Source organism: Bos grunniens, chromosome 20, assembly GCF_055505025.1.
Source record: "Bos grunniens cultivar Pamir isolate PY7600 chromosome 20, Bosgru_T2T1.0, whole genome shotgun sequence".
NCBI lineage: Eukaryota > Metazoa > Chordata > Mammalia > Artiodactyla > Bovidae > Bos > Bos grunniens.
Genome location: NC_141184.1, coordinates 67,941,347 through 67,962,535, shown reverse-complemented (window position 1 = coordinate 67,962,535; position 21,189 = coordinate 67,941,347). Strand labels below are relative to the sequence as shown.

General features: G+C 49.2%; 1 protein-coding gene and 1 pseudogene across 1 annotated transcript in view; one reads left to right on the top strand and one right to left on the bottom strand.

Annotated features, from left to right (window-relative positions):
* STK10 (serine/threonine kinase 10) overlaps positions 1-14,726 on the bottom strand; it is a 125,608-nt gene extending 110,882 nt beyond the window's left edge. The window contains exon 1 of the mRNA XM_086362207.1: positions 14,262-14,726. Coding sequence (XP_086218333.1) covers positions 14,262-14,417 — 156 coding nt within the window. The 5' untranslated portion in view covers positions 14,418-14,726. The remainder of the gene's footprint in view (positions 1-14,261) is intronic.
* Positions 1,133-2,074, top strand: LOC147350598 (small ribosomal subunit protein eS1-like; annotated as a pseudogene).
* Positions 14,727-21,189: the final 6,463 nt, after the last annotated feature.

Here is a 21,189-nt window from a genome sequence, read left to right as displayed (position 1 = left end):
GGAAAGTGACAAGAAGTCCACTGTCTCCTTAACACACTGAGATTCCTGAATCTAATCTGGTCTCTGGTTTTGGAAGATAGGCCCTCTTTACCTTGGGGGAGCCAAAGCCTTTGGCTGGGCCTGGACATACACAATTAATGACAGGAAACCACTTCCTGATCAATAATCGCCAGGCCAAGTTTCAGTTCAGTGAGAAACGAAACGGCTGAGTTTCAGAACAAGTGACACTTAAAGAGGGCCAAGAGCATGAAGCACAAAAGCAGAGAGTGACACGGCTTTAAAGACAGGCATTCAATCTCTCACTCCCTCGGGGAAGAGAACCCTGGCAGGCCATGCTGGCACAGCAGGGAAATGCCAAGCCTCAGAACCCTTCTGGGCCAGCAAATAAAACAGTAAAACCCAAACAGGATTGGCCCTGAAGATACCACACCAAGGCCTTGGCCAAAAACCCACGCAACCTGGCCAACTTGGCTGAGGATGTGGGAGCTTTCGGCTCTCAGATCTTCCAAAGTGCTAGGGAATCCAACCCCGTGGACCAGATAGAGGAAGTGGGACAGGTGACAGGGGCTCTGCCTCCTGAGACTCCTGCTCCCACCTGTCTCAAGCTCCCTCTACTCAGAGGGCAGAGTGCTGAGTCACGGGCGGGGGCGGGCAGCCTGGGGTCACGAGCACAGGGGAAGGAAGCACCTTTATCCAGGCCCTGATGTGAAGAGCCGCCTCACTGGAAAAGACCCTCATGTTGGGAAAGGCTGAGGGCAGGAGGAGAAGGGGATGACAGAGGATAAGACGATTGGATGGCACCGTCGACTCAATGGACATGTGTTTGAGCAAGCTCTGGCAGACAGCAAAGGACCGGGAAGTATGGCGGGCTGCAGTCCATGGGGTCGCAAAGAGCGGGACACGACTTAGCGACTGAGCAACAACATGCTCCCTGCACCAGGCCAGGCACTTCACTCGATCTTCACACGACCTGGGAGTCACGTACTCTTATCAACCCTGTTTTCCAGTCAGTCCCAAATCTCAGAGGAGTTGAGGCTGCCCTGTGGTTTCAATTAACAATACTGTGTGTGGTGGGTTTTTTTAATTATTATTATTCCAAAAGCATTATGTACCTTTTGGCTCTCTGAGCACCATGGCGGTCAACAAGAACAAGTGCCTTATGAAAGGAGGTAAAAAGGGAGCCAAGAGGAAAGTGGTTGACCTGTTTGCTAAGAAAGACTGCTATGACATGAAAGCACCAGCAATGCTGAATATGAGAAATGCTGGGGAGCATGAGTCACGAGAACTCAAGGAGACAAAATCGCACTGACAGCCTTAGGGGTTGTGTTTTGGGTTTTTTTTTTAACATTGATTTTTATTTATTTGGCTGTGCTGGGTCTTAGTTGTAGCGTGTGGGATCTAGTTCCCCGATCAGGGCTCCTGGATTGAGAGCACGGAGTCTTAGCTACTGGGCCACCAGAGAAGTTCCAAGACTTGTGTTTTTGAAGTGAGCTTGGCTGATCTGCAGAATCATGAAGCTGCATTTAGAAAATTCAAGCTACCTACTGAGGATGTTCAGAGCCAAAAAACTGCCTGCCTAAGAGCCACGGCATGGATCTTACCCACTACAAAACGTGTTCCACGACCAAAACAGGGCAGACCGTGACTGGAGTTCACAGTGATGTCAAGACTACCGAGGGTTATCTGCTTCACCTATCCTGTGTGGGTTTTACTCAAAGACGCAACAATCAGATTTGGAAGATCTCCTATGCCCAGCACCAGCAGGTCTGCCAGGTCCATAAGATGATGGAAATCATGACTCGAGAGGTGCAGACAAAACTTGAAAGATGTCATCAACAGACTGATTCCAGACACACTGGAAAAGACACAGAAAAGGCCTGTAAATCTCTTTATCCACTCCATGATGTCTTTGTTAGAAAAGTAAAAATGCTGAAGAACAGCAGGTTTGAATTGGGAAAGCTCATGGAGAATCCACGGTGAATGCAAGAGTTCTGGAAAATGTCCCGGGGATGAAACAGGTGTTGAAGTTGAACAGGCTGATGGATATGACCCACCAGTCCAAGAATCTGTTTAAAAATCAAGACTTTTAATGGTGCCAAAACATCTTACCTGTTATTTTTAAAAAAAAGAATTATGTACTCATTAAAGAACATCTTCAAAATATAATGGTACCAAGAAGGAAATCAAACAAGGCATCATCCCAGAGATAACCGCCTTCAGCAACTTGGAGCACCTCCTCCCAGGATTCCACAGTATGGATGTACCTAGATTTGTCTGGCAAGTCCACGCCAGCACTTCCCAGCTGTGTGGTCCCAGGGGACTTCGTTGACCACTCTGCCCCTCATTTCCTACTTAGAACAACAAAGATGTTAACAGTTGCGGCCTCATGGGCTGCTATGAGCATTCAGTGAGTTAATGCGTCAAAGATGCTAGGAGCAGAACTCAATCATAGTGTGCATTCCACAGTAACTCACTCATGCTTTTTTTTTTTCCTCCCCACTAATGTATTTTTGCATACTTCACAAAAATGGGATTTAACTGTATACACTGATATGGCATTCTCCTTTTTACTTGGCAATATGCCATGACCAGCTGTTCAGATCACAAAACACTCTTCCACAGCATCCTCTCCAACTACTGCACACTGAATGGTGGGTCCACCACAGATCTAACCAATCCCGTCACTGGACTGTCTATCCTGGTCACATGTGCTGTGTTCAAAAGCCTGAGACACGATCTACAGACAGCCAGACAGGTCTCCAAACAGCAGGGCCACTGCACCCCTCACAGGTCACACAGGCAGGGACCCTGGATAGGTCTGAGATGTGAAGCCACGCCTGGGTCAGTTCTGCTGAGTCCTGGCTGGGTGCCCTTGGGAACTGGTCTCATAAGATCACAGGTGCAAAGACTCTTTGGTCCTGCTTGTGAGAGGGACTGTATTCTCCCCATTTTCCAGAAGGAAAAGAAGCTTAGGATGCTCAGAGGGATAGCTTCACTAGCCCAAGTCACACAGCGAAGACAGCAGCCTTCCTGCGATTCACAGGGTGAAGAGCGTCCCCAAGTCCGGAGCCTCTGAGGAAGGCTCTTGCAGGAGGTATGGAGCGGTTCCAGGGCCTTCCGAAGTACACCCTGCTGGCCCCAGGAGTTGGTCCTGCATACAGACTGGAGACTCAGGACAAGTGACAGAGGCTGGCACTGGCACCTGGGGTCCAGATTCTTCATGAACAGAAGCACACCAGTCACTGCTCCTCAGCCCCAGCTGTCACCTCAGAGTGGGGCTAGGGATGTTAAGGGCACCCGAGGGAAAAGAAGGCTCGAGAAAGATCTAGGCCTCACCAGTCTGGCAGCAGAGCTGACCAAGAGGCAAATCGAAGGTAGAAGGAAACTCAAACCCCAACAGAGAGGCATGCCAGCTCCGTCAGGGCCATTCCTCAGGGCGACAAAGCCAGCTCTGTGGGAACCTCCTCAGAGGGCCAAGAGTTGGGTCTGGGACGCCAGACACGCCAGGCCAGAGCTTTCCAGGAAGGAGGGCGAAGGGGAGCGAGGCAGTGGCGCCGGCTGCTCCCCAGGGCGTGACTGCCGCTCCTCCAGACACCCGGGGTGGCCTCGCCTGCGCTGGGCCAGCGGGCCGGGGGGCGGGCAGAGAACTTGCCGGGCAGCAAACTTCCCCAAGGGGGCCAGTGAAGAGCCTCTTTACTGAATCACGTTCATCCTCACAGCCCAGCGGCAGGGGTCACTGGGAAAGAGTTCACCTGCCAATGCAGGAGACATGGGTTCCAGCCCTGGTCCGGGAAGATCCCACATGCCACAGAGCAGCCAAGCCCATGCGCCTCAACTACCCAGCCTGTGCTCCAGAGCCCATGAGCTGCAACCACTGAGCCCACACGTCACCGCTCCTGAAGCCCGCAGCCCCTAGAGCCTGGGTCCACAAGAGGAGACCCCTCAGTAAGCACCCGGAGCACCGCAGCTGGAGAGCAGCCCCCACTCTCTGCAACGAGAGGAAAGCCCACATAGCAACAAAGACCCAACACAGCCAACGATAAATAAATAAAATTGTTTTTAAATAATAATAACCCAGCAGTAGATTTTAGGCTGATTCCCAAGACCTGAACACCAGCATCTACCCAGGAGCAGCCTCCAGTGTGACAGACAAGCGGAGCTGGACGAGGGGCCTCAGGGGACTCTGCCTTTGTTAATCCTCAGAGAACTGGGCCAGGCAACTGGTCAACCAGCAGAGAACCACAGTGATGACATTCCCATCCACCTCTTCTTCCTCCACGCTGGGCGCCGTGTTAGGGCTGGCCACACATCTCCATCCTCACAATCTCTGAGGGAAGCACTACTTTGATCCTCGTTTTACAGCTCAAGATACTGAGACTCAAAGAGCAGAGGTGACTTTCCCAAGGTCATACAGCACACAGCAGGGGAAGCCAGGAGAAAGCCTAGAACTGATTTCAGGGCCGGCACCCATCACAAGTGCTGGCTGGGGCGGGCGGGGAGCTAGGACTGGCCTTCACTATTCATCATTCACTTATGCAGCAGTTATTAACTCAGTATCTACTGCTACTACTAAGTCGTTTCAGTCGTGTCCATAGACGGCAGCCTACCAGGCTCCCCCATCCCTGGGATTCTCCAGGCAAGAACTCTGGAGTGGGTTGCCATTTCCTTCTCCAATGCATGAAAGTGAAAAGTGAAAGTGAAGTTGCTCAGTCGTGTCCGACTCTGAGCAACCCCATGGGCTGCAGCCTACCAGGCCCCTCCATCCATGGGATTTGCCAGGCAAGAGTACTGGAGTGGAGTGCCACTGCCTTCTCCGAACTCAGTATCTACCACGTATCTATTATCCACGAAAGATGGATTGATTACTCCCTGCTCTCCAGGACTTTACATCCTCTGAAGAAAGAAAATAAATAACGTGACAGACAAGAGAATCCGTTTGTGACAGGGGCTCTGAAGGAAATCAGCAGGGAGCCGTCACTGGTCAGGAGGGAACAGGGGAGTGGAGACCCACAGGACAAGAAGGAGCCAGCTGTGCAGCCACACAAGAGTGGCTGGCAGCATAACCAGCAAGTGCAAAGGCCCTGAGGCAGAGAGGCTGAGCTTCCTTCAGTTCCTCTCAGTGGCCCCCATCTTCCCTTAGATGGTGAGGTTGGCTCATGCTAAGTCTTCAGTCCCTCCACGCCCTCCACCCTTAGGGCCTGGATTCTGGTTCTGGTACAGCCTGTTATTAAAGAGGAAAAAAAAAAAAAACCTATAGGAGAAGGAAGAAAAAAAATGTAGTAAAGGGGAAAGCAGAAAGAAAGGGGAAGAGAAAGAAGAGTGAGCACGAGGCGGAGGGGCAGGAGGAGGCAGCCCTGTGACACGCCCCCTGCCCGCCCACAGGAGTGCTCAGCGCTTTCGGATCCTGGGGCACCAGCAGCCCACCCCCGCCAGGGCCCCAGGGGCACCCAGCTTCCCCCCACGCCAGCCCCTTCCCCTGCCACTTCCTCTGCTCACCCTGCCCGTGACTGTCACCACTTCCTCTGCATGAGAGGCCACCACCGCCGTCCTGGGGCTCAGATCCAGTGGAGGCTGAGGCAGGCCGGAAGAATGGCCCATTCCTGGGCTCACAAATGTCAGCGCTGCCAGAGATACCACAGTGAAGGCACCCTGGACCCTCTCCTCCCGATAAGCCCCCTTGTCTCCCCCTCCAAGCTGCACAGCAGAAAAGGCACAGGCTTCTGGCCAGAGATACCTGGGTTTAAGTCCCAACTTTGCCATGGAAGAGCTCTGTGATGCTGAGCAGGTCATTGTCCCTCTCTGGGCCTCTGCTTCATCAGGTGAGGCTACTCCCAGGTCTAGTGGACTGTGAGAATAGTCTCCTAGAGTCCAGTAGAATAAACGATAGACAAGAAGGGAGGGGCACTTCCTGGCAGTCCATGGTTAAGATTCTGCTTCCATTACAGGGGGCACGCGTTTGATCCCTGGTCAGGGAACTAGGATCCTATAATGACACGTAGCAGGGTCAAAAAAAAATCAACTCCCCACTCATTTATCTTGTTTACGTGCTAACGGCCAACACCCACATGAGGTTTTCCAGCATCCCAGACTAAGTGGTTTACACGGGTTATTTCAGACAAAAAGCCCTATAGTGTAGCTAATGAAACCACGGCATAGGTAAGTACTTTTCTCCAGGACCACACAGCCTGCAAGGGAGAGGGCTGGGCTTCAACTCCAGGACCACACCCAAGTGCCCAGACCACCTCTGGTCCCTGGCAAACATGAGCTGCTCTTCCCATCTCACCCTCTCTGCTCTCTCCTGACCCAGCTCTCTAGAACCCTCCATGCCCACATACATCTGCTTCTCGGGTTGGTCACCTTCCATCAGTCACTTCCCTGCCTGGGCTCTGACCTGGGCTCCAACCACTGCTCTGGCCTTCCCTCCCACACGTCCACCTACTACCCCTGGTTCCAGTCACCAGGCCGTGGCCACTCTGGCCCAGCCGCCACTCATCAGTGGTCACCTTGGCCTTGGGCAGCCAGGACATCTGGATCTGGCATCCCCCAATTGTGCGGGCCAACCACTCCCTATCCAGTAACTATCCAAAGATCACTCTCCTCTAACACTACACGAGGCTGATCTCAGGACGGGGTCAGACCCTGGCAAGGTAGGGCAGGCAGGACAGTAACCATGACGTCCACATTCCTGAACGTGCCATCCAAGGCGCTCTTCACTTGGCCCCCACGCACTACTCTAGACCTGGCTTGCCCTGGCCAGCTGCCCAAAGCCAAGCCCAGCTCCCAAATAATACACTGAACACAGGACTTGAGGAGGCAAATGAAATACGTACAGTGGGTCAGGGAGGGCACACAGTGGTAGAAGCCAGTAGAAGCCAGATATATGCTGCCCAGTACCCAGCCAAGGCCACTACTGAGCATCTGAACCACGGCTGGACCACAGCAAGACACAGTGTAAAAGCCAAATGCACAGATTTTAAAGGCTTTGCATGCAATGAGAACTTTAAATATCTCTTTCTCTGTTGATGACACGCTGAAATGATAGCACTTTGGATATATACTGGGGTAACCAAAATAGACTATCAAAATTCACTTCTGGTGTTTTTCCTTGTTGGAGTGCGTCTACTAGAACACTTTAAGTTGTGTGCGTGGCTCCTGTTACATTCCCCTTGGACATTCTCCTCACTTCCAGCAGACATGACCCTGCATGAGTGCATGCCGGGCCATATCAGCATATCTGATCGGGGCTTTTATGTGAATGTTCATGATTTCAAAATGCTGGCAATCACTTCAAATTTGGTTCAGCCACCATGCGAGTCACGCAAACCAGTCCACAAGCCCTATCATGCTCAAGGGCTACCGGGGGACAACCTGAGGCCTCACTGCCTGGCTCTCTCCTGGCCTGGGCTTCCTTCCCTCTATCTGTCTGTCCTGTCCCCATCTCACCCACCCTGCCCAGTGGACGCTGTCCCCTCTCACCACCAGTCCCATCGTGGTCCTGTGCTCTTGCCGGGGCAGAACCTTCCTTTCCTCCCCCGTGTGGCCTTGAAAGCATCAGGTTAGGTGGGTAGCTGGCTCATCCTGTGTGCCTACGAGCTACTGATCTGATTCTCCCAGCTGCTCAGTGGGGTGAGTGTTGGTCTCAGCCCCACCAAACACATGGGGAAACTGAGGCAAGCCACTCACCTGACTTCATACAGCGGCTAAGTAGGGCAGCCAGGATTCAAAGTCAGGTCTGCCTGGCTGCCAGGCCCAAGTCTTGTATCACACACCTGTGACAAACACAGGTGAGCATGGCTGTTTGCGGAGCTGAATCCAGGCACATTTGTTTGTAGGAGGCAGCAGTGCTCCACAGGAGCGATCTTGCCCCCCAGGGGACATGTGGCCTTGTCCAGAGACATTTTTGGCTGTCTTAGCTAGGGGCAGGAGAGGGAGGTGCTGGCAGTGGTGTCATTTTGTAGGTAGAAACCAGAGATACTGTTACATCCTATAACACACAGGCAGCCCCCATGACAAAGAAGGAGCTGCCCCAAATGTCAGTAGTGCCAAGGTGGGGAGCCTGGCATAACAAACAAGCTCTTAACACTGAAGTCCTTCTGTTTGCCCCCAGCTTAGCTGCAGTAACTGGTCGGGACCTTCTTTGTTTCATAGCAAGAGCATCAGCAATAATGAACCATCTTCCTTTCCTGCCCACTTCCTGGGTGGGGATCAGGTGCTGAATGTATTACACCTTTCTAAGTATCTTATCTTTCAAATCATCGCCTTTGTTTTATAGATAAGAGTCTGGAGGCTCAGAAGGGGGAGTCACTTGTTTGGAGGTGCAATCCTGATCCTCCTGAGCCCCAACTGCTTCCTTTAACCTTCCTGCTCCATGCCCTTGGCAGTAGCTGGGCCTGGGAGTGACCCATCCCAGGCTCTTTTCTGGCGGCAGCCCCTGCAGGGAGCACAGGTTCGATCCCTGGTCAGGGAACTAGAATCCCTCATGCCGTGCACCAGGCTCAAAAAAAAATGGGGCGGGTGGCGGGGGGGGGGGGGGGGGGGGGGAGTCAACTCTCCACTCATTTATCTTATTTACATGCTAATGGATGACACCTATGCAAGCTTTTCCAGCATCCTGGACTAAGTGGTTTACACAAATTATTTCAGACCCAACAACAGAGATATTCCCCTAGTCCGAGTAACTTCAGGAAGCCAGGGGACACTGGGTGGAGGTGAGGGCTGGCTGAGCAATTGCTTAGCTGCTCTAGACCCAGACAGTGCGAGGTCAATGCAAAATCTGCCACTTTAGACCCCGTGGGCAGGCGACATCCCCAGGAAGCTCGGGTAACCTTGGTTTTCGGACCCAGCCAGGAACCCACTCACAATAGCAAGGACTTGTGTTTAAAAACACTAGGCTGAGCGGAAATAAGGTTACAGCCTGGGGGCAGAGCTCTTTCCGGAGGCGAAGGGGAGGTGCACAGGGATGAGGAGACCTGGGCAGCCCCCGGAGGAAGCGGAAACCCAGGCTTTAAATTCAGGCAGAGTCGAGGTGAAAGGAGCTGCCAGGCTGGGGAGGGCGGGAACCTCAGCTTTGTCTGAACTGGGCGGCGGGGCAGGATGTGGCCCCAGGGTTAACAATGGCTCTCTGAGCGGAGGGCACCTGAGGTTCCCACCCGGAGGGCAGCCGCTGCCAAGGCCCCGGGTTCCCAAAGGACTCGGGGGAATGGCCCTTAGTGAGGGCGAGGGGGCAAAGGGGCTGCTAGGAACTTATCTCATTTTCTTTTAAAAATCACGCTCAAAGAAGCATCACTCCTTCCACGGAATAATTCCCTTCCAGGAGTTAAGCCTAAAGGATGATTTAAAATACACAGTCAGTTTTGCTATAATGCTTACTTGTTAAAAATGTCAGTTTTGTTCCAATACCACTGATGTATCAGGGAACAATTTTATCAAAATGCTAAATTCACATCTGCTTATGTGTTGTCTGCCAGAAACACGAGGTAAACGCAGAAAACTTCACCCAAGTGAGCCAACGCAAACGAATACACAGAGGGCACAGGCCCCTCAGACGCCTGTCAGCAACCTTTGAGACACACCTGTCCGTCCCATACGGGGGTCCAATTTGCCACCTAACTTCAGAGCGCAGAGTCTTGGCCACTGAACCACCGTGGAAGTCCCCATAATTCTATATTTCTTATCCACAAAACTTGTATAAAACTCTGCTACTTGTTTTTTTAGGCAATCTTTATTTCTTCTAATTTGTTGGTGAAGTTTTTGAGTGTTGTACCCTTATCCCCATTTGCTCACAAGGCCTCTGATTTTTACTGCATGATTCTGCACAGTTTAGGGATTTTTAGGAAGGCATTTACATTATAGCAGAACTGACGGTATCGTGTAAAGGGTTTAGCACAGCGCCTGGCACATGATAAGCGCTTAAATCAATTTAACTTGTTAACAGTAAAAAAAAAAAAATTTACGAGGGGATTACTTAAATATCCAAAAAGATTAAGATCATGGGGGCACCGAACCATCCCAGAAAGTATGTATGAAGCATTTAGAATAACACATGAAGAGGTTTTAGGAATGAAAGATGGCATAAAACACCGTAGCTTTGTAGATTACAACCTTGCATTTTAACCAAAAATTTTTTTTTCTCCATAAAAATCAATTATGGGCTTCCCTGGTAGCTCAGCTAATAAAGGAGACCCCAGTTCGAATCCTGGGTCGGGAAGATCCGCTGGAAAAGTGATAGGCTACTCACTCCAGTATTCTTAGGCTTTCCTGGTGGCTCAGCTGGTAAAGAATCCACCTGCAATGTGGGAGACCTGGGTTCAATCCCTGGGTTGGGAAGATTGCCTGAAGAAAGGAACAGCTGCCCACACCAGTATTCTGGCCTGGAGAATTACATGGACTGTAATAGTATGTCCATATTTAAACAAATATTTTTTATCCATAAAAATCAATTAAGTCTGGAAGGAAATATATCAAAATGTTAACAGCAATTGATGGGACTTAGGGTAATGTTTTTCTTTTTAACTAAAAAAATTTTGTACTGTACTCCTAATTTTACAAAATCATAAAACTTTTGAAAGCTTAAAGACAACATAAGATGACAACTAGAGCAATCTTCAGGAAGCAGAAGAAAAATCTCAGCCTGTTAACCCAACTCGTCAGGTCCACGGGCTCCCTGCCTCTGTTCAGCATTTGAGGGCCTGCTTCACCCGCAGCTATGAGAGTGGGCACACCCAGTAAAGGCAGATTGTTCCATTCAACATCACACCAAACGCTTCCCTTTCCATCCTGTCTTCAAAGATTATTTCCAAGGGCAAGAACTTTTAAACTATATAGCCTATGACTTTAACTTTGTATCTAGTAATAAACTAAAACCTGTTTCCCTCTGAAATCTATCTGAAATCGTTTAAGGAGTAGGTGAGAGTGAACTTGACTTTGCACAAAACAATCTTACCGACCTCTTTTTCACCAGAGATAAACTGGTGGCTTACCAGGGAGAAAAGGGAAAAAGAGGCTCCATAGTAGCACTAGTGGTAAAGAACCCACCTGCTTATGCAGGAGAAATAAGAGCTGTGGGTTCAATCCCTGGGTTGGGAACATCCCCTGGAGGAGGGCATCGACAACCCACTCCAGCTTTCTTGCCTGGAGAATCCCATGGACAGAGGCGCCGAGAGGGCTACCACCTATGAGATCACAAAGAGTCGGACACAGCTGAGCAACTTAGCACGCATGCACGCACACATCTTGACTGCTAATGCTTAGGCTTTGAGCCTCAACAAGACACTCAACAGGAAATCTATAATTGGCATACTCTTCTGACAAGTCTTTGACAAATTGGGATTCTCATGACTTCTTTTTTTTTTAATATTTATTTATTTGACTGTATCGGTCTTAGTTGCAGCACACAGGACCTTAGATCTTAGTTGTGGCACGTGAAATCTGTTCCCTGACCAGGGCACGAACCTGGACCCCCTGCATTGGGAGCGTGGAGTCCTAGCCACTGGGCCACCAGAAAAGTCCCTCTCGTGACTTCTTACACCAGAGAAATCCTCAGGAAGGCCATCATCACCTAGGCTGCCAGAAGAAAAATCTGCTAGTTCTAGGACAGGAAGAGGAGATGCTGCTAGCTGGCTGTCACTTGCCCAGCTCACAGCCAGCTGGTTACCAAGGCACCGTGTCAAAGTAGAAGTTCTGCTCCGAGATAAAAAACCTAGATGGAACCTCTGGCCTGTGCTGCTGAGATGGCCATGCCAGGGGACAATGAAGTAGGGAGGAGTTACGGTCCCTGAATAGAATCTTTATTAAAGCAATAACTGCTTCAACTTCATATCTAAAGGGCTGAGTAAACACCACTTCTCCAGGGAAGGAGATAGGGGTCACAGAGATCTCTGATCTAAGACAGATCTTCCGAAGCTGTTAACTAAGCCCAGAGCCTTGGTTCTAGTCCATTCCTTTCCCTGGGACCCAGGGTTCCTGCACATAACATGGGGATGGGTTGGACTGAACAGTCACACACTAAGGCCAGGCGTGGACTCTAACAAATTGTCCAGGTGTATCAGCCGTCACACAGCTCTCCTGGTCTAGCTTTGCGTTCTCTTAATGAGGAGAAAACCAAGGGTTCAGAGGTGGTGGGGAGGGAGCTGGGGTACGGTCAGCTCACAGCTTTGAGCACTACACTTGCTTTTAAAAGGGTCCATGTGTTCTGGAGAACCAGCAGACAAAATAACTTGTGAATCAGATGGGCTCCTCTGTTTGGAACTTTCAGAGCAGTAGGGGAGTTTTACCCAGCTAAAGCAGGAGGAAATGACAATCGAAACTGACAAGGGGAAATCTTACCAGCCTAAAAGCAAAGTTCTACATTTAGATTTGAAAGAAAATGAACCATATGAAGCCAGGATCCATTAGGGGACAGGGAAAAGACTAATTGAAAGCCAACCCCAAACAGAACAAACATCTTCGAGAGCCAACAGCAAGCGTTGGAAACACCAGCTGAACCTTTTGGAGAAAGTGAGGGACATGGTGAGCTGCCCAAGGGTACAGCTGCCCTTGCAGGGGTCAGAGCACACCTGGAGAGCAGGCTGTGTCTGGGGGAGGCCAGAGCTTTGGTGGCGTGTCCAGGGGTGGGGTGTCCAGGGGTGGGGTGTCCGGGGGTGGGGTGTCCAGGGGAGGGCTGTGGAGGTGGGGGCCGCCAAGACTGAGGACAGTTTCCTGGTGCCCTAGAAGGAAATGGCACCCCACTCCAGTGTTCTTGCCTGGAGAATCCCAGGGACAGGGGAGCCTGGTGGGCTTCCGTCTATGGGGTCGCACAGAGTCGGACACAACTGAAGCGACTTAGCAGCAGCAGAGGGAATAGGGAGCTTTGAGAAGGGTAAAGAAAAGATGTGCCAGTGTAGAATGTGCTGGCTGCCCTTGCCTACACACAGAGCCCTCAGGCAGAGAAGCGCAGCAAGTCAAACAGCTGAGAGCCACGGGTGTGAGTGTCACAGCCTCTCCAACCACAGAACCTTTGCTCCAGTGGGGGTTCCACCCTGTAACAGGAAGTGCCTGCTTAGAAGGGAGGTGGTAACAAAATAGACATGGGGATGGGCCTGGGTGGCCTCAAAATTGCCTCCAGCCGGGTTTCTCAAAACTTAAAGTGCTTAGCGATCACCTGGGGATTTCTTACAACACAGACCGCACTTGATCAGGTCTAGAGTGGGGCCTCAGACCCTGCATTTCTAATAAGCTCCCAGGTGATACTAATGCCACTCCTTCAGGGACCACAATTTGGTAATTCAGCTCACCACCACTTTCAGGTCAAAAAGAGCAAGTCTTGACCAGGAGGACTGAGAGAAGCCCTCTCTGTGGTCCAAGCTCCTAAAAGGGAAGTCCTGGGATCAGAGTGTTCCACAAGCTAAAGGAATCCCATGAAGGTGACGGTGGCTCATGAAGCGGGTGTCCTCCTCGAGAACATGTGGGTTTCTCTAGGAGACAGGGGAAGGGTGGCGTCAAGCCCTACGTGTTTTTTGGGTCCCCAGCAACACAGAATTTCTTCTCAGGACTAAGAACCAGACAATGCCTACAGCAAACGTGTCTAGAATTAATCAGCTCTGCCCCACCCACCCCTCCACAAAAGCTCTCTGGCCTCCTATTCCTCTAGGGGAAAGGTAACTACAGACTGGGAGACTCCCCAGCAGTGACTCATCCACATGCTCAAATCTGACCCCCGAAGCGCAGGATTCCAGAGGCCTTAACCTCCCGCTCTGCCGGCCCCAGCCTCCATCTCCAAGCCTAACCTCTCACTCCGAAACCCCCTACCCCCACCCCCGGTCTCTCTGTCTCTGGCTCATCTTCAGGTGTGTCCCTAATATCATCGGACCCAACCCTTCCAGACGCAGCCCAGTTGCTCTGTGCCCATCGCCTCGGCACCCTAACAGCATCTGGGTGGACTCCCCTAAAAAGTACGCCTAGTCTCGGACGCAAAAGTTCTATAAGCGCCCCTTTGTCTCCCCCTGCGGCGCCGAGAGCCGTGCAGGGCGCACAGGAAGTGCTCGGAAAAAGCTTGGGGGCAGCCGCCGCGCCGTCAGGGGCGCAAGGACTGAGCCAGGCTGAGTGAGGGTACCCCCCACCCCCGGCAAAGAAGAAGGGTCAGTGGGACGGGAGCCCGGGACTCCGAGTTCAGGACGGGGCAGCCCCTCCGCGTTCTCCCGAGCCGCGGCCGAGACTGACCAGGGCCAGTGCCCCTCCCTTCCGGAGAGGCTCCACGCGCCCCGAGTCCCTCTCAGCTCCCTCACCTTGTAAACCTTGCCGAAGGCACCGTCGCCCAGCTCGCCCACGATCTCCCACACCTCGTTGGGATCCAGGTCGCGGCGGACATGCTCATATTCGCGGGACTTTCTCTTCTCGAAGGTAGACAGGCGCAGGATGCGGCGGAAATTGGCGAAAGCCATGGCTGGGGGCACGCGAGCCGGGGGGCGAGGTGGCGCGGCTCCCGCGGCCGCGAGGCGGAGGGGCTGGAGGGCGCCGCGGCGCTCGGGGGTTCTCCGCAGACCGGCCCTTCCCCGCAGCCCGACACGGGTCAAGTGCGCCCCGGGCAGCTCGCGGCTGGAGCACCCGGAACCGCGCAGGCAGCCGCGGTCTCCGCCCCCGCTCGGTCCCTTCCCGGGGCCGCCTCCCGGTGCCGGCCCCGCTCGCGCCGCGCCCCCCGCCCAGCCGGCCAGCCTCGGGAGGCGTTCCGGGGACCCGGCTCCACCTGCCGCTCCCCGGCAACACCCGGAGACCCCCTAATTGGCTACGGGCGCTCCCCGGCTCCGCCCGTCGCCGCAGGGCACTCTGGAAACTGTAGTCCCCTGCGCGCCGCACGCCCGCAAGCAACAGACTAGGCTTTGGAGAGTTTAGGGGACCCTTCGGCGAGAGCGTCCCGGAGCTGGGAGACCCCCAGAGTCACGTGGCTCCCAATATTTCTGCCGGAGCGAAAGGGGAACCAAACTGGCTATTCGCGAGCGCCCACTGACTGTTGTCCAAAGACCAAGAGGGCGAACCGACATTAATCACTGAATCCGCGCTGTAACTTCCCGGCAAAGGGGCTCTGCCCCCGCCCACTTTTCAGGTGGGGGCGCCGGGCGGGCTAGGCACCAGCCCCCCGCTACACATCCTGTTGGCTGAGCCAGTGCGGTTTCCTCGGCGCGGTGCTGCCTCCTAGCGCGGGAGATGCCCGGTCCTTGCGGCAGTGGTCAGCCCTGGAGACCCAGGCTCCCCGGCTCGCTTCCCGCCTCCCAGGGGCTCTGCCCACCGAGATCCACCAACCGGCCAGGATTACAGGGCTAGGAGAAAGAGCTCCTTGCCGACCTACGTATCCCATGCATCAGGATGGGTCTTCAAATATATTTGCATATTAAGTAAAAACTTTCTTATTCTTAAATTCCCAATTAAAAAAAAAAATAAGCTCATTACACAGGGAGGCCTGGCGTGCTGCTGTCCTTGGGACTGCAGAGTTGGACACGACCGGGCGAACATACATAGAATTAAGTCTTCTTTGACTTAAGACCATCATTCTCGAACCTGGCCATTTTTTACTTGCCGCTGTTAACTGTCTCTAGGGCAGTTACACTTACATCTAAATCTAAGTGGGTTCCAAACGGTGGGCAGCATGTAAAGCTTATTATGGTAACTCTCCCTCATAAATAGAGCCTCAGCGAACGTCACACTCCAATAGTTCCCATCCCTACGGAGAAAATTCCTGTTGAGGTGTTTTTACCACTCCGGAGCAGCAGGCAAACACCAATTTGGAAAGACAGCTGCAGAAGCCTGGGGTGCTGGTAGTGGTCTGCATAAGGGTACCCTGAGTAAAGATTGAAATGTCTCCACTACTTAGTGAGTGGTTGCAACTGTAGAAAGTCTTAATCACCAGAAGAAGCAGACACAGCACAAGACTGGGCGCTCACCCACAAATAAACCTCCCAGAACAAGCCGGAAGGCAGGTCTTTCTCTGTTTCAGTCCACCTGACCAACTCTGTGAAGCGGATGGGAGGACAGTGGGGAGGCTCTCCCATTGGGAGGAAGGGGCTCTGACTTAGGCCAGTTTAGGGGTCTGGGAGTTGGAGGCCCAGGTTATCCCCAGGTCCAGCCAAACCAGAAGGACTGTGTGAAAGCTCCAGAAAAAAATGAAGTAAGAAACAAAAATGGAGAGCTTCACTCAAAAATGTTATAAGTGAAAGAAACCAGACACAAAAGACCACATGTTACATGATTCCATTTATAAGAAACGTCTAGAAAAGGCAAATCCATGGGGACAGAAAGCAGGTTAACAGACTGAACTGAAATGGACATGAGGGGTCTTTTTGGAGTGATGAAAATATTCTAAAACTGGATTATGGTGATGATGTAATAACTTGGCAGATTTAGTAAAAATCACTGAATTGTATACTTGAAATGGGTGTACTTTATGATATGTAAATGATATTTAAGTAAAGTTGTGAGAAATCAAACAGAGAGGTTTAACAAAACCAAGCTGTATCTCTGAAATAGCGAATAGACAAGACTGGTCAAAGACACAAAATGAGTTACAGAAAGAAAAATAGTCCCCAAGACAATGAAAATGAACAGGGACATAGTATTAGGTACCATAGAGATTTTGAAATCACAAAATGACATTTTAAACAATTTTATGTGAATATAATTTGTATGAAATGGGTAATATGAAATAGGTAATCATGTAGAAGAAAATACAAATGATATACAAGATTATAAGTGATATATAAAAGATACATAATTTCAATAAGAAATAAAAGCCTAAATAAGCTAATAATGAATAAAGAATCAAAAATCTAAACTCTGCCCCCACTGAAAGACATCATGTTATGTGGCTTTACAAATAATTTCTCCCTTTATATAAATACTTTAGGAAGATAAAGGAAATATTTCACTTTTCTAAGATGAGTTTTACTACAACTAAGTAGAGATAGTAAAAGAAACTTGTAGACTACTTTCCCTTAGGTAATAGATGGATTAAAAAAGATACTAGCAGGAGGAGACACATATATGCCTATGGCTGATTCATGTTGATGTATGGCAAAACCCATCACAATATTGTAAAGTAATTATCCTCCAATTAAAATAAATAAGTTTAAAAAAAATAACAAAATACTCGCAAGATGAAACCCAAGGGGAATAAAAACACTATTACCAAGAAAGTTTTATCCAGGAATAAAAGAATGGTTCTATGCAGAAACAAAAGCAATTCAAGTAAGACACTGCATTGACAAAGAAAATCACATAGTCTCAGTAGTCACAGAAAAAGCATTTGACTGTTTTCTTAGGTTGGATTTTCCCAGAGACAAGGATCTGAATACAAATAGTTTATTTGGGAGGTGATGTTGAAGCCCGTAAAGGGAGCTGAATACTGCTATGGCTAACGGGGCTTAACCCACTTGGGTGTTCTGGGGATCAGGATACAGCATGCTGCAGACTCAGCCGAAGAGTCAAGGAAACTGGGGAATTTTTCTCTAAGCCTCATCTGTCCTTGACCAAGGGCTGCTCCCTAGGGCAGCGCTGCTAGCCTGCCATGCTTGAAAGCCCAGAGAGCATCTCTTAAGTTGAGAGATGTCATGGCACTTTGTACAGCTTCTGCTATAAAATCCTCACATTTCTTATTTCTTCTCCTTTTTCCTATGGCGTTTGCTAGAATCTTTAGCAAATGATTTTACTGTATGTTAAACAGTAACAGTGAAAGTAGGAATCCTTGTCTTGGTCCAGTATTTAATGGAAAAGGGTTTAAAGTTTCTCCTTTAAGTATGATATTTATGAAAGACTGTGGCAAAAGATCCTCACACGTGTGTGCTCAGTCACTTCAGTTCTGTCTGATTCTTTGAGACCCCATGGACTGTAGCCCACCAGGCTTCTCTGTCCGTAGGATTCTCCAGACAATACTGGAGTGGGTTGCCATGCCTCCTCCAAGGGATCTTCCTGACTCAGGGAGTGAACCTGCGTCTCCTGCATTGTAGGCAGTCTCTTTACCCACTGAGACACTTTCCTGCTATTTCTAATTTGCTAATAACTTTTTCTCATAGCTGTAGAACTTTATCAAATATTGTTTCTGCATTTACCATATACGTTAATCTTATGATTAATTACATGAGTTTTCTCACCCAGCCTATAGTCATGGTAGATTTCATTGACTAAATACTCTTGCATTCTTAGAGAATATTTTATCTTCCTCTAGAAAGGCTAAGTAACACAAGCCCAAGGTCACACAGCTTATTAGCGGCAGAGTTTGGATTTGAACCTAAGTAGTCTGATGCCACGGAGAAGGCAATGGCACCCCACTCCAGTACTTTTGCCTGGAAAATCCCATGGATGGTGGAGCCTGGTGGGCTGCAGTCCATGGGGTCGCTAAGAGTCGGACACGACTGAGCGACTTCACTTTCACTTTTCACTTTCATGCATTGGAGGAGGAAATGGCAACCCACTCCAGTGTTCTTGCCTGGAGAATCCCAGGGACGGGGGAGCCTGGTGGGCTGCCGTCTATGGGGTCACACAGAGTCGGACACGACTGAAGTGACTTAGCAGCAGCAACAGCAGCAGTCTGATGCCAAAGTCTCTGCATCTGTTTGTGTAACTACTGTGTCCAGTTGCCTCTTGGTCATAATTATATTTATACACATAGCATTGACTTTGACGGCAAACTTCACACTTTACATAGATTTTTATGTCTATGTGCACAAACCAAAGCACCCATACTTTTCTTGTGCTGTCTCTATCTGGTTTCAAAATGAGAACATTTATTATTTTTTTTAATTTTATGTAACAATTTAAGATAGGAATTATCTGTTCATTGTAAGTTTGATACAAAACCTGGTTTTAAATTTGCAAATCTCTAATTCTTAATTAGAGTTGGAGCATGTCTTCATAAGTTTGTTAGATGTTTGCATTTCAGGTTCTTTGCTGGTTCATATTGCTGGTTCATATTCTTTGCCCATTTTCCTATTAGATTTCCTTTCTCACTTTTTGACTGTAAGATTTTAAAAAAATAGTTTCTTACTGAGTACAGATGTCTTTCCAATGTATCATATATCTGTTAACTTTCCAATGACTTTTGTTGAGCAACAATGCTTAATACTGATGTCATTGAATTTTTTTGTCTTAAAAAAATTTTTAAGCCAACTTCACTGAGGTTTTTATATTTAATAAAATGAGTTCAAAGTTTTGACAAATATATACGCCCATGTAACCATCACCATGGGCTCCCCAGGTGGTGCTGGTGGTAAAGAACCCACTGCCAGTGCAGAAGATATGAGACTCGGGTTCAATCCCTGGACCGGGAAGACTTCCCTGGAAGAGGGCGTGGCAGCCCACTCCAGTATTCTTGCCTGGGGAATCCCATGGACAGAGGAGCCTGGCTACAGTCCATAGTGTCACAAACAGTCGGACGTAACTGAAGCGACTTAGCATGCAACCATCACCAGAGTCAAGGTACAGAACTTTCCCCTCGTCTCAGGAAATTCTTTTCCTTGATCATAAATTAATCCCCACTCACCATCCCCACCCCAGTCAACCACTAATCTGTTTTCTGTCACCATATACTAGAAATGTCTTTCCTAGTTCATCAGATGAATGGAACCATATGGTAGTGCTCTTTTAAGTTTGGTTTCTTTTCACTCAGCATAATATTTTGAAATTCATCATGTTGTTATATGTATTTGTGGTTCATTCTTCCTAAATGTTGAGTAGTATTCCAGTGTATGGATATACCACAATTTGTTTATCCATTCAGCTGTTAATGGACATTTGCAGTCTTATGTTATCATGAATAAAGATGCTACAAATGCTTATGAGGTTTTGCATGGATATGTATTTTCATTTTCCTAGATGCGCTTAGGAGTGCAATTGCTGGATCATACCCTAAGTATATGGTTAACTTCATAAGAGAGTATTCAAGTATTTTACAAAGGATTGTATCACTTTCAGTTCAGTTCAGTTCAGTTCAGTCACTCAGTCGTGTCCGACTCTTTGCGACCCCATGAATCACAGCACGCCAGGCCTCCCTGTCCATCACCAACTCCCAAAGTTTACTCAAACTCACATCCATCGAGTCGGTGATGCCATCCAGCCATCTCATCCTCTGTCATCCCCTTCTCCTCCTGCCCCCAATCCCTCCCAGCATCAGAGTCTTTTCCAATGAGTCAACTCTTCACATGAGGTGGCCAAAGTACTGGAGTTTCAGCTTTAGCCTCATTCCTTCCAAAGAACACCCAGGACCGATCTCTTTCAGAATGGACTGGTTGGATCTTCTTGCAGTCCAAGGGACTCTCAAGAGTCTTCTCTAACATCACAGTTCAAAAGCATCATTTCTTCGGTGCTCAGCTTTCTTCACGGTCCAACTCTCACATCCATACATGACCACTGAAAAAACCATAGCCTTGACTAGACGGACCTTTGTTGGCAAAGTAATGTCTCTGCTTTTAAATATGCTATCTAGGTTGGTCATAACTTTCCTTCCAAGGAGTAAGTGTCTTTTAATTTCATGGCTGCAGTCACCATCTACAGTGATTTTGGAGCCCAAAATATAAGTCTGCCACTGTTTCCACTGTTTCCCCATCTATTTCCCATGAAGTGATGGGACTAGATGATCTTAGTTTTCTGAATGTTGAGCTTTAAGCCAACTTTTTCACTCTCCTGTTTCACTTTCATCAAGTACATTCCCACAAATGATACTGCTCCAATCATATTGATATCTTCAGTTCTTAAAACTCTAGCCATTCCAGTGAATATGTAATGGTACCTTACTCTAAGGTTTTGCCCTCAAGACGTTTGCAAAATCCTAAAGTACATGGGAAAGAGGCCATGAAACCAAACAGAAAGCCAATAGGCTCATAAACTAAAAGGCTAAGGAGAGCCTTGTGGTCTCCAAATAAATTTTTCCATAAAATGGTACTATGGCTCTTTGGAGAAGTGCTTTCTAGATCTAAGACAGGAAATGTCTATCCTTACATCAGTATCTGTGCTCTGTCTTGAAAAAGAAAGTACAGACGGCAAATATGCACGTGTAAATGTGCTTCACATCATTAGTCATCAGGGAAATGCAGATAAAAACCAGCCTATCCATTTGAGTAGGCTAAGTTATGCTGCAGTAAAGCCTTCACACAATTCGGATGGATTTCTTACTGACTGTACAGAAAGCTACAAAGAATGTCGCATCTATCCTCGTGAGAAAAAAAGATGGAT